This window comes from Xyrauchen texanus, chromosome 32, assembly GCF_025860055.1.
Source record: "Xyrauchen texanus isolate HMW12.3.18 chromosome 32, RBS_HiC_50CHRs, whole genome shotgun sequence".
Taxonomy (NCBI): Eukaryota; Metazoa; Chordata; class Actinopteri; order Cypriniformes; family Catostomidae; genus Xyrauchen; species Xyrauchen texanus.
This window is the reverse complement of record NC_068307.1, coordinates 8,164,708-8,180,089: the sequence shown is the minus strand read 5'-3', so window position 1 is coordinate 8,180,089 and position 15,382 is coordinate 8,164,708. Positions and strand designations below refer to the sequence as shown.

At 38.4% G+C, this 15,382-nt stretch overlaps 2 protein-coding genes across 3 annotated transcripts; both read left to right on the top strand.

Annotated features, from left to right (window-relative positions):
* The first annotated feature begins 202 nt into the window (after positions 1 to 202).
* Positions 203 to 8,018, top strand: LOC127626182 (aminopeptidase B-like). Of its 2 annotated transcripts, none has more exons than XM_052101790.1 (11): positions 203 to 701; positions 1,464 to 1,604; positions 2,795 to 2,946; positions 3,032 to 3,148; positions 3,557 to 3,792; positions 4,128 to 4,241; positions 5,305 to 5,417; positions 5,565 to 5,673; positions 5,792 to 6,016; positions 6,428 to 6,570; positions 6,678 to 8,018. In XM_052101790.1, exons 1-11 carry the CDS (start codon positions 324 to 326, stop codon positions 6,822 to 6,824), a joined length of 1,875 nt encoding a protein of 624 aa, XP_051957750.1. In that variant the 5' UTR covers positions 203 to 323; the 3' UTR covers positions 6,825 to 8,018. The 2 variants fall into 2 exon arrangements, with proteins under 2 accessions (XP_051957750.1, XP_051957751.1); XM_052101791.1 differs by lacking the exon at positions 1,464 to 1,604 and adding an exon at positions 1,281 to 1,421 and having other exon boundaries at positions 6,678 to 7,961.
* A 59-nt stretch (positions 8,019 to 8,077) lies between these two features.
* LOC127626183 (NADH-cytochrome b5 reductase 3-like) lies at positions 8,078 to 14,372 on the top strand. The gene is made up of 9 exons (XM_052101792.1): positions 8,078 to 8,230; positions 8,697 to 8,843; positions 8,936 to 9,008; positions 10,306 to 10,412; positions 10,505 to 10,634; positions 10,729 to 10,812; positions 10,898 to 10,983; positions 13,414 to 13,513; positions 13,625 to 14,372. Exons 1-9 carry the CDS (start codon positions 8,216 to 8,218, stop codon positions 13,795 to 13,797), a joined length of 915 nt encoding a protein of 304 aa, XP_051957752.1. The 5' UTR covers positions 8,078 to 8,215; the 3' UTR covers positions 13,798 to 14,372.
* Positions 14,373 to 15,382: the final 1,010 nt, after the last annotated feature.

The window sequence follows — 15,382 nt, the reverse complement described above, 5'->3', positions numbered from 1 at the left end:
GAGATGTTCTTCTAAAAATCTACGTTTGTGTTCAGCAGAAGAAAAGAAAGTCATACACATCTGGGATGGCATAAGGGTGAGTAAATAATGAGATCGTTTTCATTTTGTGTGAACTATCCCTCTCCCTTCATCGCGACAAACAATCTTGCGCTGAAATTACGCAGTAAATTTATATAACGCGTCATTTCCACATACAGTCAAGTACGGTAGCGACCATTCCACTAGTGCTTGTGTTGTCATTGCCGACTGAGGGCCGTTGTACCGGTGTTGCTGAGAACCCGTCAAATCTATTGTCATAGATATTTTTCTTCTTCAGTATAACAATGGATAAAACCTTTGTACTGCATTCAGACAAAGCCGAAGACGTTGCTACCTCCTCTAGTTTCCGTCAGTTTAAAATTGAACATTTTCATTTGGATCTTAAAGTGGACTTTGGGCAGAAAATCATATCAGGCACCGAGACAATACAGTTGCAATGCATTCAGGATAATCAAAGTGAATTGCAGCTGGATATTCATCCAACTCTGTCGCTGCAAGAGGTTTCGTTCAGTAATAATGCTCAAGACTGGACCAGAGCAGAATTTCTCATTCGGGATTTCACTAGTTATGGGACAACATTGCTGGTGAAGTTTCCTACGCCTTTCAACTCAGAAGACAAATTTCAACTTGCTGTTAAATATACAGCTTCTGATGGACCAGGGGTAAACAACATTTTTTCCCCCCATGTTTATGTTCATATTTTCCAGATATGAATTTCCTGGCACCTTGATCATTTCAATAGGGTACTTGATATGAAATAAGTTTGGGAAGTTGACATGTCCTGCATTGTTGCAGGCTATAAACCGTTTAAACCTAGTTTAAATAGCATTTTGCCTATTATAATTTTTTTAGAATTGTTATGTATGCAGCTTTTAGTTCTGACTTCTATTATTTCAGAGATTACATGGAATGCTTGTATACTTTAAAAATAAATTATTTGTCACACAGACTGCTGACCCATTTAAAATGAATTATTGAAGGCAGAAAGGTGACAAAATGTAAAATATTACTATCCTAAAATATGTCAACTACCCATATCCAAAACAGAAACTAAAATATTCACCCTTGTCATGAGACCTACAAGGAAGAATGCTTTGGTTTCTCTTCCTGAATTCTATTCTCCTTGCATGGAAGTCTTCAGATCATTACAAATAATGCCAATGTATTTTATTTACTGCACAAATATGCACAAGCATGCATGCGTATATCTGTACAACACTTATATCATGGCATCACTGTAGATGTCATGGCTGGACCCAATACAGACGGCTGAGAAGAAACTGCCATTCTTGTATACATCTGGGTTCCCTGTGCTAAACCGCAGCTTGTTTCCTGGCTTCCATACGCCCATGACAAAGAGCACTTTCTCAGCAGTTGTGCAGGTAATGTCAGCTGTCTTACCAAATGCATGTATCCTTTAATAGGTGTGTTGGCTGGATCCAGAGCAGACTGCAGGAAAGGTGAAGCCTTATGTTTTTACTCAAGGCCAGGCTGTGCTCAACCGTTCCTTCTTCCCTTGCTTTGATACCCCAGCAGTAAAGAGCACCTACTCTGCTGCAGTGAAGGTGAGGCCATTGGGCCAGTAAAATATATTTAGATATAATGAGTATATAAATATTGAGACTGCCTGTTCTTGAAGGAATATTCCAGGTTCAATACAAGTTAAACTCAATCCACAGCAATTGTGGTATATTTTAAATTTTAACACAAAAATCAATTTCGACTTGTCCCTCCTTTTCTTAAAAAAACTACAGTGAGGCACTTGCGATGATTTTATTTATCAGGAATTGTTTGGAGGATCTTGGTGATTAAAAGGTCTTGGTGATTAAAAGGTCTTCGACGAAAGATTACAAAGTAAAACTTCTTTGGATTAACATGCACTGATGAATTGTTCACAACAACACCAGGAATGTGTACTAAAGTAAATCGGACCCAATTTGATTTCAAGTTGCCTTTATATGTTAACTGCCTTAAAGAAATAGTTAAACCGAAATGTAAAAAAATTCTCTCATCATTTACTCATAATCATGCCATCCCAGATGTGTATGACTTTTATCACAAACAAATATATTTAGAAGAATATTTCAGCTCTGTAACTCCATACAATGCAAGTGAATTGTGGTTAGAACTTTGAAGGTCCAAAAAGCATATAAATGCAGCATAAAAGTCATTCATATGACTCCAATTATTAAATCCATGTCTTCAGAAGTGATATGATAGGTGTGGGTTAGAAAGTAACCAATATTTAAGTCCTTTTTTTACTATAAATCTCCACTTTCAAATAGTCCTCCTAACCACTCTTCTTTCCTAAGAGTTTTTTGCATATCGCCACCTACTGGGCAGGGAGGAGAATTGCTAGTAAAAAAGGACTTAAAGATTGGTCCGTTTCTCACCCTCACCTATCATATGGTTTCTGAAGACATGTATTTAACCACTGGAGTCATATGGATTACTTTTATACTGCCTTTATGTGCTTTTATGAGCTTTAACGTTTTGGACCCTGTTGAATTGCATTGTATGGTTCTACAAAGCTGACATACTTAACATCTTTGTTTGTGTTCAACAGAACAATAAGTCACATAAATCTGAGCTGGCATGAGCATGAGTAAATAATGCAAGAATTAAAATTTTTGGGCAAACTATTCCTTTAAAGATAAGTTTTAGAGTTTATTACTGTCATATCAATGAACTTTGGATCATGGACAGTAGCTTAGAAGTAGCTTATAATTTTAGTGGCTTTCACTCTTCTTATCAGGTGCCTGATGGCTTCACAGCTGTTATGAGTTCTAGTAAATGGGAGCACAGAAAGGCGGACAGTACTTTCCTGTTCACTATGGAGCATCCCATTCCGGCATACCTGGTAGCACTGGCAGTAGGAGACTTGCAGTCTGCCAAGGTCGGGCCAAGGTGAGAATATATAATTTAAAGGCTTAGTCACACATTTTCTGCATGATATTCCAAAATAAGTTTGTGGTTGACTTGCATTTTACAGAACACACGTTTGGACTGAGCCTTGTTTACTGCAGGCAGCAAAGCAGGAGTATGATAATGTGATTGAGGAGTTCCTGTCTGTGGGAGAAAAACTGTTTGGGCCCTATGTTTGGGGAAGGTATGACACCCATGATTGAACTTTATCCTGATATTAGGAACTGAAGTTTTAGGAAGTGACTTAAAGGGATAGTTCACCCAAAAATAGAAATTCTGTTATCTTTTACTTATCGTCATGTCATTCGAAACCCATACTTTCTTCCGAGGAACACAAAAGGAGATATTAAGCAGAATGTTAGGGTCTGACAGCCCATCCACCGTTCACTTTCATTGTATGGAACAAAGCAGCATCAACATTCTTCAAAATTTCTTCTGTTGTGATCCACGGAATAATAATGGTATGTTTGGAATAACGTGAGAGTAAGTAAATTATGAGGGTGATTTTGTAATTTTCGGTGAACTATTTGTTTAGAAAACTCTTTTATAATTACATTAGACGTGTGCCTTGATTGCTGGTGTAATTGCGTAGGTACGATGTGCTCTTCATGCCTCCATCATTTCCTTTTGGTGGGATGGAAAATCCCTGTATGACCTTTGTCACACCCTGTCTGCTGGCTGGGGATCGCTCTCTCGCTGATGTCATTGTACACGAGATCTGCCACAGCTGGTTTGGAAACCTTGTTACCAACGCCACCTGGGGAGATTTCTGGCTCAACGAGGGCTTCACAATGTACGCTCAACGCAGAGTTTGCAGAGAGCTCTATGGTATGCCATTTTTTTAGTTGAACTTATGAATCTATAAAGAGTTGATAGTGTTTAACAGTGCAGAATGTCATATGATTGGTGTTGAATGGCTTTCTAAAAGGCCACTTTTTCAGTTTATTGCAGATGAAGTGTGTCATTTCTGCACCACTAGTATCCCCAAATGGAACGCAAAAAATAATGATTATTTTCAAACAGATTACAGAAAAATCCAGCATCTACCATTGGTTGAAAAACAGATAGTACCGCCCTATCTCACTCCATCGGTTGAGCCAGTGTTGCTATATTGAAAAAATTACACACCGTCTTTAATTAGTGTCACCTCATGTTATTCTCAGGGGATGCTTACACATGTCTGGAGGCAGCAACTGGTAAAGCCCTTTTGCGTCAGCACATGGACAATACTGGAGAGGACCATCCTCTCAACAAACTACGTGTTAAGATCGAACCAGGTAGGTCACCACTAATTTGTTCTCTATTTATTTTACATAAAAGATTCTATACTTTTTTTTATACAATGTAAGTTAATGAGGTCCAAAACTGTCAAGCTCCAAAAAGGACATAAAGTCAGTTTAAAAGTAATTCATATGATTTAAGAGTTCTGAATCCATGTAATCCATGTCTTCTGAAGCGATATGATTGCTTTGGGTGAGAAACAGACCAAAATTTAACTCCTTATTCTCTTTTAATCATTACACCTGACCAGATTGGAGCACAGTGCTGGCTACAAGTTGGTGATTCTTTGAGGCTTTATGTGGTTGCCAGGTACTCAATCCCAGAACCATTACATAATCAACCTTTTAGCCATCACTGTAAATTTAAAAGCGTCTCAAAAAAACATAATGCACTACTCCGATTTTAACTTGTGTCTGCGTTTTCAAAATAGCCCAACTGGGCATGAAAACCAAGATCGTGGCAACACTGTGTCTTGTTTGTGTACAGCGCGCTGCACATGCGTCAAGCACAAGGAAGGGTGTGAATTAGCTGCTCTCATAATGGCACCAAGGAAACAGCGGATGTCTAGATTTATAGTGAATAAGGACTTGACCTGTTTCTCACCTAAAGTGATCGTATCTCTTCAAAACACATGGATTAAACAACTGACTTTTAGACCCCATTGACTTTATTTGGACAAACCACATCATATATCCTTCAAAATATCTGTGTTGGAGTTGCGCATGTCCAAAGTCATATATGAGTTTAAATACAGCATGAGGGAAAAGATAAATGATGAGAGAATTATAATTTTTGGGTGAACTATCCCTTTAATGGATATAAATTATACATACACATGCTGGAAGGTAACTGATTCACTGGCTAGAAATTGCTCTTTGTGAGTTCAATCTAGATAATTGGATAAGGACTTTTTAAAAATCTATTTATCACAAACAATCAGGCAACAAAATCATGGAAATTCATTGCTCAAAGGTGTTGGAACCCTGCAAGAACAATTACGCTAATAGTTTATAATTTATTGCATCGTAAAAGTGCCAACTGTCTCTGTCTCTTACACAGGTGTTGATCCTGATGATACCTATAATGAAACCCCCTATGAGAAAGGCTTCTGCTTTGTGTCCTACCTAGCACACCTCACAGGAGATCAAGCCCGCTTTGATGCATTTCTTAAGGTTACTTAAAGAATAACACTACAGAGTCTAATATAATCTCTCGTATGTGCTGCTCAGTAGAGTTTGCTTCTTTTGTGCATGCTTTTAAACATAAAGATTCCATCTGCTACTTTACATTTGCTATAAAAATGCTACCGTTTCTTGAAGGCTTATGTGGACAAGTTCAAGTTCCGCTGTGTGATGGCTGAGGATGCTTTGGATTTCTATCTGGAGTATTTCCCAGACCTGAAAGCGAAGAATGTCCACAGAATTGAGGGTGTGAAAAAGTTGACCATTATTACCATTTCTTTGTCATAACAATGGATACTGTTTGGTCAGACAGGCTTTTGTCACTTGTCACAGGCTTTTGTTTGTCATTTCCGTTGCACTCTTAGGTCTGGATTTTGACACCTGGCTCAATGTGCCTGGTTGGCCTCTCTATTCCCCCGACCTCTCTGCTGGTCAAAAGCTGATGAAACCAGCTGAGCAGTTAGCTGAACTTTGGGTTAACGATAACCTGGACATAGAATCTATTGGGCAAACTGATATTAAACCGTGGAAGACCTACCAAACTGTGTACTTCTTGGACAAGATCCTTGAGAAGTCACCTCTTCCTGATGGTACAAATAACTCCATGTTTATGGACAAATACAAAACAAAATTGTATTAATGTTTAATTATTTAAAGGGATAGTTCACCCAGAAATTAATATTCTGTCATTATTTACTCTCACTCATGTTGACCAAACTCGTATGACTTTCTTTCTTCCATGGAACACAAAAGGAGATGTTAGGCTGAATGAAAGCCCCAGTCACCATTCACTCTCATTCCATCTTTTTGTCCATACAAAGAAAGTTAACGGTGACTGAGACTAACATTCTGCCTAACATCTCCTTTTGTGTTCCATGGAAGAAAATAAAGCCAAAAGGCGGTGAATGAGGGTGAATAACTGATGACAGAATTTTCCATTTTTAGGTGAACTGTCTCTTTAATGGTAAATAATATATCTAAATAAGCATGCATATTAACAGGTAACATACAGAAGCTGGAGAAGTCCTACTCACACATTACTGAGTCCAATAACGCGGAGCTGAAATTACGCTGGGCACAGATTGTTGCAAAGAACCAGCATAAACCAGGATATCAACATATTCGCAATTTCCTCAGCAGCCAGGTCAGACTGTATTTTCAGTTATACTATTGGAGCTCTTTGGACTAATAAATAGATCACTTGTATACTGGAATGGATTGAAGTGTTTATTTTTCATGTTTTGCATACAGGGGAAACAGAAGTACACATTACCTGTTTACCGAGCTCTTTGGAATGGATCAGAGGAGACCAAGGCTCTGGCTATGGAGATATTTTCTGCCACCTCTAATCAGCTTCACAACAATGTCCGCAATTACGTGGAAAAGATTATGGCTTAATGAATTTGAACAATTCAGGGCAACAATGAGTATGCAATGTTTTTAAAAGAACTCTGGTGTCTTAAATTATGGTGCTCTGATAACCCTGCTGAAAAACACAAAACAAAAAAAAACAAGAACTTCTAAAAAAGTATAAACTGTTTAGCTGGTCTCAGCTGGTCGCTCAGTCTGGCCAGGCAAGTCTTTTGGCTGGTTTTACAGGGGTTTCGGGCACTTTTTAACTGGTTGCACTGGAAGACCTTTTAGTCCAGCTTGTCCAGGCTGGCTGACCATCTTAAATCAGCTAAAACACATTTAAACCAATTAAATGAAAATTCTCATTATTTACTTACCCTTATGCCATCCCAGATGTGTATGACTTTCTTCCATCTGCAGAACTCAAACAAAGATTTTTTGAAGAATATATCAGCTCTGTATGTACATACAATGAAAGTGAATGGTGACCCAAATTTATAAGCTCCAAAAAGCAGCATAAAGGTAATCCATAAAACTCCAGTGGTTTAATCTATGTCTTCTTAAGCAATCCAATCGGTTTTATGTGAGAACAGACCAAAATATAAGTCCTTTTTCACTATAAATCTTGACATCAACAGTCTCCTTGGCGATTATGATTTCAAGCTTGATTACACTTCCTAGCGCCATCTAGAGGTCTGTGCATGCATCAATCACTAGAAAGTGTAATCAAGCTTGAAATCATGGTCGTGCGTAGAGTCTGTAATGACAAGATTTACAGTGAAAAGGGAGTTAAATTGTGGTCTGTTCTCACCCCAAAATGGATTGGATTGCCTCGGAAGTCATGGATTAAACCACTGGAGTTATATGGATTACATTTATGCAGCTTTTATGTGCTTTTTGGAGCTTAAAAGGTTTGGTCACCATTCACTTGCATTGTGTGGACCTACACAATGCAAGTGTGGGTGAGTAAGGGATGAGGTTTTATTTTGGGATGAACTATCCCTTTAATACCAGTTTAGTGTGGTTTTTGCGGTTTAAGTTTTTTTTATTTTTTTGCAGGAAAATGTAACAAATATAAAATTCATATTGATTTATACACATATTGATAAAAAATGTTATATATATAAATGAAATAACAGAATAAAAAGATACTTTCTACATTTTTGGAAAAAAAGGAAATCGGAAGGCTTTTATTTCTTGCTTGTTTTGCGGGCTTCCTGCTGTTGCGACACATAAGATGGTGCACTAATGTGGATGGGCTGACTCTAAATGTATTGCGTTCTAAGCGCTGTCAATAATATGCGCAAAGATTGCGCAGTGCTGTTGCCCTAGAACATAAACCTCCCAGCCTGTATGTCTATGGGTGTGTCTACGTCCTTTAGTTCACCCGAAGGTACGTCTGGAGTGAATATTGTCGTTGAAGAACATCCGCAGTCATGAGTTACGCCATGGTAAGTCACAAAAGCTGTAGGAGAAGTACACTAAAGTTTAATTGCAGCTGTTTACCATAATTTAGAGAGATTCTTCTCAAGAGACTGTTTTGGCATGCCACCAAGTTTGTTGCATGTAACATGGTTAGTTTAGCATCATACAGCATATTGACCAGTCACTCAAGTTTGACGATATGCGATTTAGTCATATGCAATCAAATCTCAGTCTTATGTCCAGTAGGAAATTGAATCAGCATTCACCAGACACTTTGGGAAGAGGAAACCAAAGTAGAAACGTCAAAGTTAATTCTAGGGAATGGGAATTAATTTATGAATTTAAAACAGAATCTTTGTTTCATTCTGATGGACATTTCTCATTTAAACCACGAATGAACATGTAATTTATCCTTTACCCTATTTGTTATTTATTTCGATTATAGTTGGATAATGTGGCCTTTAATATGCACTACTAACCTGTGATTTCTAGTCCACTACAGTAGCTGTGACCGCTGGAGTGGTGCTGGTCTCAACAGCAGGTGTCCTGGGTTATCTTTACCTAAACAGGAAAAGGAAACCACAGATTACCTTGATTAATCCCTCTGAAAAATACAAATTGAGACTCGTAGACAAAGAGGTATTTGCCATATCAATTTTATCCACATGAGACACTTTGTGAAAATTGAATGCAAAAGACTCAATTAATAATGCATCAATCTTTAACTGTAGATCATAAGTCATGATACCCGGAGATTTCGGTTTGCCCTGCCAAGCCCAGAGCATATTTTGGGATTACCAGTAGGTAAGCAATCTTTACTAGTGCACTGGCAGCATTGATTAATGAGTGGGTGGTAGTGTAATGATTAAGGATAATTTGCTTGAAACAAAGGTTGCAGGGTTTGGTCTGCTAATGGATCAAATGTTTAGCACTTCAAAGGAAGCTTGTTTAAATGTGCACATTTGCCTGAGATTATTTACAGACACTCTGTTGTCACAGAACTATTTATAGTGAATTACAGAAGTTGTGATGAGCAAACATTTTCCATCATGAAATAAAAAAATTGAAAATTCTGTCCTTTAAAAAAAATAAGGGACCTGGACTTTTAACTATTTTAGAGACATTTACCACAGTAAAGGATGCTAGAGGGGAAGTGAAGAAAAGAGGAGAAAAAGAAAGTTTCAAAGTGCCCCCTGAAAATAAACTAGGATTTGGGGAGAGAAACGAGAGATTCCAAGTGTAGTCCAATGGGATCATTCATGGTATACTCTTCATTAACTTTGGGGGATTCGATTAAAAACATTTAAATCAACAGAAAAAGCCAAGAACCTGCAACGCAGAGCTTGTTAAGAGTAAAAGAGCTCTTGTCACAGAAGTTCTTGAGATATCAATGTCACATAAAAATAATTTTCTGGGTTTAATACAAGTAAGCTCAATCGATAGCGTTTGTCACATAATGTTGATTACCACAAAAATGTATTTACAATGAGGCACTTACAATAGAATTCAATGAGGCCAATCCATAAACTAGATAGATGTAAACGATATGCATGTTAAAATGATTTAAGGTATAAAATTGCTTGCTAACCTTTTCTGCATAAAGTGGCTTTAATGTTATGAAGACGTAATGCCATAAACCCCAAAACTACCATAAAAAACGATGGTTTAAACAACTTATAGCTCAAATAATACACATGTTTTAACAGAAAAATGCATGCAAGTTTTACATCTTTAATTTTATAAAATAATAAGCCTTTTAATCCCTCCCAAAATTGGCTACATTCACTTCCATTGTAAGTGCCTCACTGTAACATTGTTTTTTGCTGTAATCAACATTATGCCACAAATGCTGTCGACTGAGCTTAACTTGTATTGAACACACAACATTCCTTTAAAATGACCAAGCCTTACTATGTTTAACTGAATGATGGCATGGACACTTGGAGTTTGTTATGTAATGATTTTAACTTTTCAGTCGAACAATAGAGTGTGATGGTAAATGTACAACCCAGTCTGTCTAAATGATGGATGGTGATTATTTGTAGTACAACCTCAGGTTAAGTACTCCTTTCTCTTTGTCTCTCTCTCTCTCTCTCTCAAGGCAAGCATGTTTATCTCTCCGCCCGGATTGATGGTAATTTGATTGTGCGTCCCTACACACCAGTGTCCAGCGATGATGACAAAGGATTTGTTGACCTAGTTGTTAAGGTCCTCATTCCCTGTATGCCTAAATTTCTTCTGAAAGCTTTTGGCGGTTGTAGATCTTAGTATAGAACTGTCTGTATTTTGTTACTCTGCAGATTTATTTCAAGAATGTGCACCCAAAGTTTCCTGAAGGGGGAAAGATGTCCCAGTACCTGGAGAGTTTGAGGATTGGAGACTTGATAGATTTCAGAGGACCAGGAGGTTTGCTGGAGTACAAGGGACAAGGTATGACTCTTGACCTGAAAAACTGGTGCACATTTAAATGTGAGTCTGTATTTGCACAGTGGCCACACCTTACACCTGCATCTCCACCCAACAGGTCGGTTTGCCATACAGGCTGATAAGAAGGCCCCTGCTGAGATCAAGACGGCAAGAACGTTGGGTCTTATAGCTGGAGGAACAGGTACAGTGGCTTCCCCTTATTTCTATTCATAATGAAACCTTATGTAATTTGTTCACTTGAATCATTTGTCCTCCTCCCTGTGTAGGCATTACTCCTATGTTGCAACTGATCCGGGATATTATCAAGAACCCAAATGACACAACTACCTGCAGCCTGCTGTTTGCTAACCAGGTTGGTGTCCTATTAGAAAGATACACAATGGGTCTGCTCCAAAACGTAGTGAGCTGCTTGCTGTGTCCCGCCTACATGGATAGCTGTCTTCTATTGCGGCAATCTAACCAAAATGGAGCCTCATAAGAGACCAATTTGGAATTCTTTTCGAAGACAGCAACATGGTATTGAATGGGAGCAAAACCTCACAGACATATTCAAATATCTAGTGAATGCGTCGCACACTTGATACGTCTTGGCGCATGGCCATTCTAAAATTCGAAACAATTGTTCCCTATTAATGCATAGTGCCGCCCGGCTGCTCACATTTCTGCCACGCCACGGAGCGCAACTCGCATAGTTTCCATTAAATTCGAAATCCAAATCATTATCAAAGGACATAGATTATTTACTCTAGCCATCACTGGATGATATATTGTGTTTGTTTCTTTCATAAAGCCTACACAGTGTGTTTTCAGTTACAAGTACACTGGTGAGCCAAAACATTATGACCACTCTCAAGTGAAGTGAGTAACGTTGATCATCTCCTAACAATGCCACATATCAAGGTCTGTGGAGATTAGATGTTAAGCGAACAATCAGTTCTCATATTCAACATGCTTAATGTAGGAGTAAAGGCCTTTTGCGACTTTTCCAAAGGCCAAATTGTTATGGCCAGATGAGTGGGTCAGAGCATCTCTGAAATGACAAGGCTTGTGGGGTGCGCGTAGTTAGCAGCGGTGAGTACCAACGGACAGTGGTCAGAGGAGGGACAAACCACCAATTGGCGACCGGGTGTTGGGCACCCAAGGCTCATCGATGCGCGAGGGCAACAGAGTCTATCCCGTCTAGTCCGAATCGACAGAAGGTCTACTGTGGCACAAGTCACAGAAAATTTTAATGATGGTTACGGGAGTAATTTGTCTCAACACACTGTGCATTGTACCCTGCTGCATATGGAGCTGCATAACCGCAGACCGGTCGGAGTGCCCGTGATGACCCGTCCACGGTCAAAAGCATCTACAATGGGCACGCGAGTGTCGGAACTTGACATTGGAGTAGTGGAAAGAAGGTCTGATGAGTCCCGTTTTCTTTTACATCACTTGGACAGCAGTGTAGGTGTGTGCCGTTAACCTGGGGAAGTGATGGCACCAGGACTGTGGGAAGACAACAAGCCGGTGGAGGGAGGGTGATGCTCTTGGCAGTGTTCTGCTGGGAAACCCTGGGCCTAGCCATTCATGTGGATGTCAATTTGACTCATGCCACCTACCTAAACATTGTTGCAGACCAGGTACACCCCTTCATGGCAATGGTATTCCCTGATGGCAGTGGCCTCTTTCAGCAGGATAATGTGCCCTGCCACACTGCACACATTGTTCAGGAATGGTTTGAGGAACATGATGAAAAGTTCAAAGTGTTACCCTAGCCTTTAAATTCCCCTGATCTAAATCCGATTGAGCATCTGTGGGTTGTGCTGGACCAACAAGTCCAATCCACGGCAGCTCCACCTCACAACTTACAGGACTTGAAGTATCCGCTGCTAATGTCTTTGTGCCAGATACCACAGGATACCTTCTGGGGGTCTTGTAGAGTCCATGCCTCGGCAGGTCGGCACCCTGTTGGTGGCACGCAGAGGACCAGCAGCATATTAGACAGGTATTCATAATGTTTTGGCTCATCCGTGTATGTCTTTTGTTGTTTGACAGCTTGAATGAAGCCCATTCAATGCTACAGACATAGAAATATCATAATTAACATAGCCATATCTAATCGTTCAGCCTGCAAACTCATCAACGTCACGTTGTTTATTCTTTAAGAGAAAATAACTCTTCGATAACTTGTGTACTTTCTGTCACCTAAACCGCATCAACATGACGTCGTGCCCTGTGTCTGATGTGGCGCAGCACTTCTTGTCCATTGTAGGAACACCTTAAATGTTAAAATACTCACTGTTTAAATGTATAGCCACAAGATGTAAACAATATGGATGTTAACATAATTTTAGTGTGATAAAAGTGCTTGGTAACCTTTTCTTTGTAAAGTTATAGCCAATATTACACCTTTGTTGCCATGACGATGTAATATCAGCAAAATGTAAATGACGTAAAATGATGATTTTAAACAACTTTACAGCTCAAAAAATACACAAGTTGAACAGTAGAATTAATGTAAGTGCTTTTATAAAATTATAAGCTCCACATTTCTGCCTTTTTTAAACTCTACAAAAATTGGCCCCATTCACTTTCATTGTAAGTGCCTCACTGTAACCTCGATTTTTACATTTTATTGTAAAGGATTGGATGAGTTGGAAAAAAAAAATTTGTAGTCAACATTATGCCACAAATGCTGTCGATTGAACCTAAATTGTATTGAACCGAGAATATTCCTTTAAACCAAATTGAACTGAATAGCAAGTATGAAATGTTTGTTTTTCTATCTCTGGTTTTCCAGACTGAGAAGGACATTCTGCTGAAGGATGATCTGGAGGAGATTCAGGCAAGGCATCCAGATCGCCTTAAACTCTGGTTAACTGTGGACAGAGCACCTGCAGGTATGAGTCCTCCTACAAGTATCTAACTTCCAAGACTTCTCCATTGTATTCAGAGGTAGTGCTTGGTGCATTTACATGCTGTTCCTATGACCTGTATGTGCTTGTCTGCAGAATGGAAATACAGCCAGGGCTTCATCAATGCTGAGATGATACAGGAGCATCTACCAAAACCCAGTGATGACTGTATGATCCTCATGTGCGGACCACCTCCCATGATCCAGTTTGCTTGTAATCCCAACCTGGACAAGCTGGGCTACCGGCAGAGCCAACGCTTTGCCTATTAGACCTGTCTTGATGTTCAGGGCCCAGGCCACAAATTACTCCAAAGATGCTGACACTGAGTTGCATTCGCCAAATCCTGCAGTCACACAATTATATTAAAGCAAATATGTTATTACAAATGTGGTCTTGTATAGTACATCAACTATTTATGAAGGCTATATAATCTATATTGAACGTTTAAGTGCTTGCCTATCTAAAGGTTTCTGATCCATCATATTAAAAGTCTTTAATTCTGTAATTCAGTGCAGGGATAGTGCTCTCTCCTGAGGCTTGATATTCACCATTGTGGCTTGGGTTCAGAATAAAATGCTAAGCACTTAAAAATGCACCAGTGTGTATTGAGATACCTGCCACTGAATTTATTGCTGAATATTATAATCATGTGCCTGTCACTTTGAGTTGTATTAATATTTGTTGTGTGTGTAAAATGTTATGCATTTGCCATCACTGAAGTATTTTTGTATGTATGCTGCACTCCATATGTTTAATTGAATTTAAATGCACTGAACTTGTTTTATACGTAATGCACTAAAGAGGAAACAACAAAAAATGTGTATTAAAGTTCTTTGCATCTGCATTTGCCTGTCTTTACTTGGATTTTTGGGTAAAACTTTACCATAAGGTTCATTAGCATTAATTAACATGAACTACAATGAACAGTAACTTTAAAAAATTTTAACAGTACATTAAAATTGGAAGTTTAATACAGTAACATTAAAGCTTTATGAACTAACCATGAATAATTGTATTTTTATAAATTAACCAAAATTAATAAACGCTGTTATACAATATAGTTCATAAAATTTTGTGCATTTACTAACGTTAAAGGAATATTCTGGGATCAATCAACAGCATTTGTGGCAAGATTTTGATTACCGTAAAAAAATTCCTTTTAAAAAATGTTTTTTTAAAAAGCAGAAATTGAGGTTACAGTGAGTCACAGGCAGAAATGTGAAGTTTATAATTTTATAAAAGCACTTGAATTAATTCTTCTGTTAAAGCTTGTGTATTATTTGAGATGTAAAGTTGTTATTCGGCCTCAAAGTGCGTCGGCCCACTGGAAAAATGCCCGGTATGCCAGATTACCAGTCCAGCCCTGGTTTAAATAGTTGTTTTTATGATTGTTTTAGGGTTTACATCATCATGGTGACATTGGATATTACTTAGAAATGGTTATTATTCAATTTAAAATCATGTTAACACGCATATTGTTTATGTCTTGTGGCTTTACTTTTGAAACAGTGAGGATTTTAATGTTGACGGACTGCCCCCATTCACTTCCATTGTAAATTCCTCAAATAAACCCAGATTTTAGCTTTTATTTATTTATTTTTAAGAGAAGGAGGGACCAATCGAAATTATTTTTACTCAGAATATTCCTTTAATTATTTTTACCCAGAATATTCCTTTAACAAATACAACTTTATTTTTTCGTTTTTCAATTACTTGGCCAAATCTGCAAACTTTTAAATATAGTGTGATTGTGGATACTCATATTTGCATTCACTTAGATTATGAACACTGTCAGGGGCAAGGATTGGGGATTAAATGAGATTGTGGACTAAGACCAGCTGTTGGTTTAAAACA

What these genes read in the sequence shown, in the direction of transcription:
- LOC127626182 (XM_052101790.1), top strand. Translation starts at nt 324, where the DNA reads ATGGATAAAACCTTTGTACTGCATTCAGACAAAGCCGAAGACGTTGCT. An exon ending in TCTGCCAAGGTCGGGCCAAG is followed by an intron (nt 2,947 to 3,031) that starts GTGAGAATATAT and finishes TGCATTTTACAG; the next exon opens with AACACACGTTTGGACTGAGC. An exon ending in AGTTTGCAGAGAGCTCTATG is followed by an intron (nt 3,793 to 4,127) that starts GTATGCCATTTT and finishes TGTTATTCTCAG; the next exon opens with GGGATGCTTACACATGTCTG.
- LOC127626183 (XM_052101792.1), top strand. An exon ending in GCCTGCTGTTTGCTAACCAG is followed by an intron (nt 10,984 to 13,413) that starts GTTGGTGTCCTA and finishes CTGGTTTTCCAG; the next exon opens with ACTGAGAAGGACATTCTGCT. An exon ending in TGTGGACAGAGCACCTGCAG is followed by an intron (nt 13,514 to 13,624) that starts GTATGAGTCCTC and finishes GCTTGTCTGCAG; the next exon opens with AATGGAAATACAGCCAGGGC.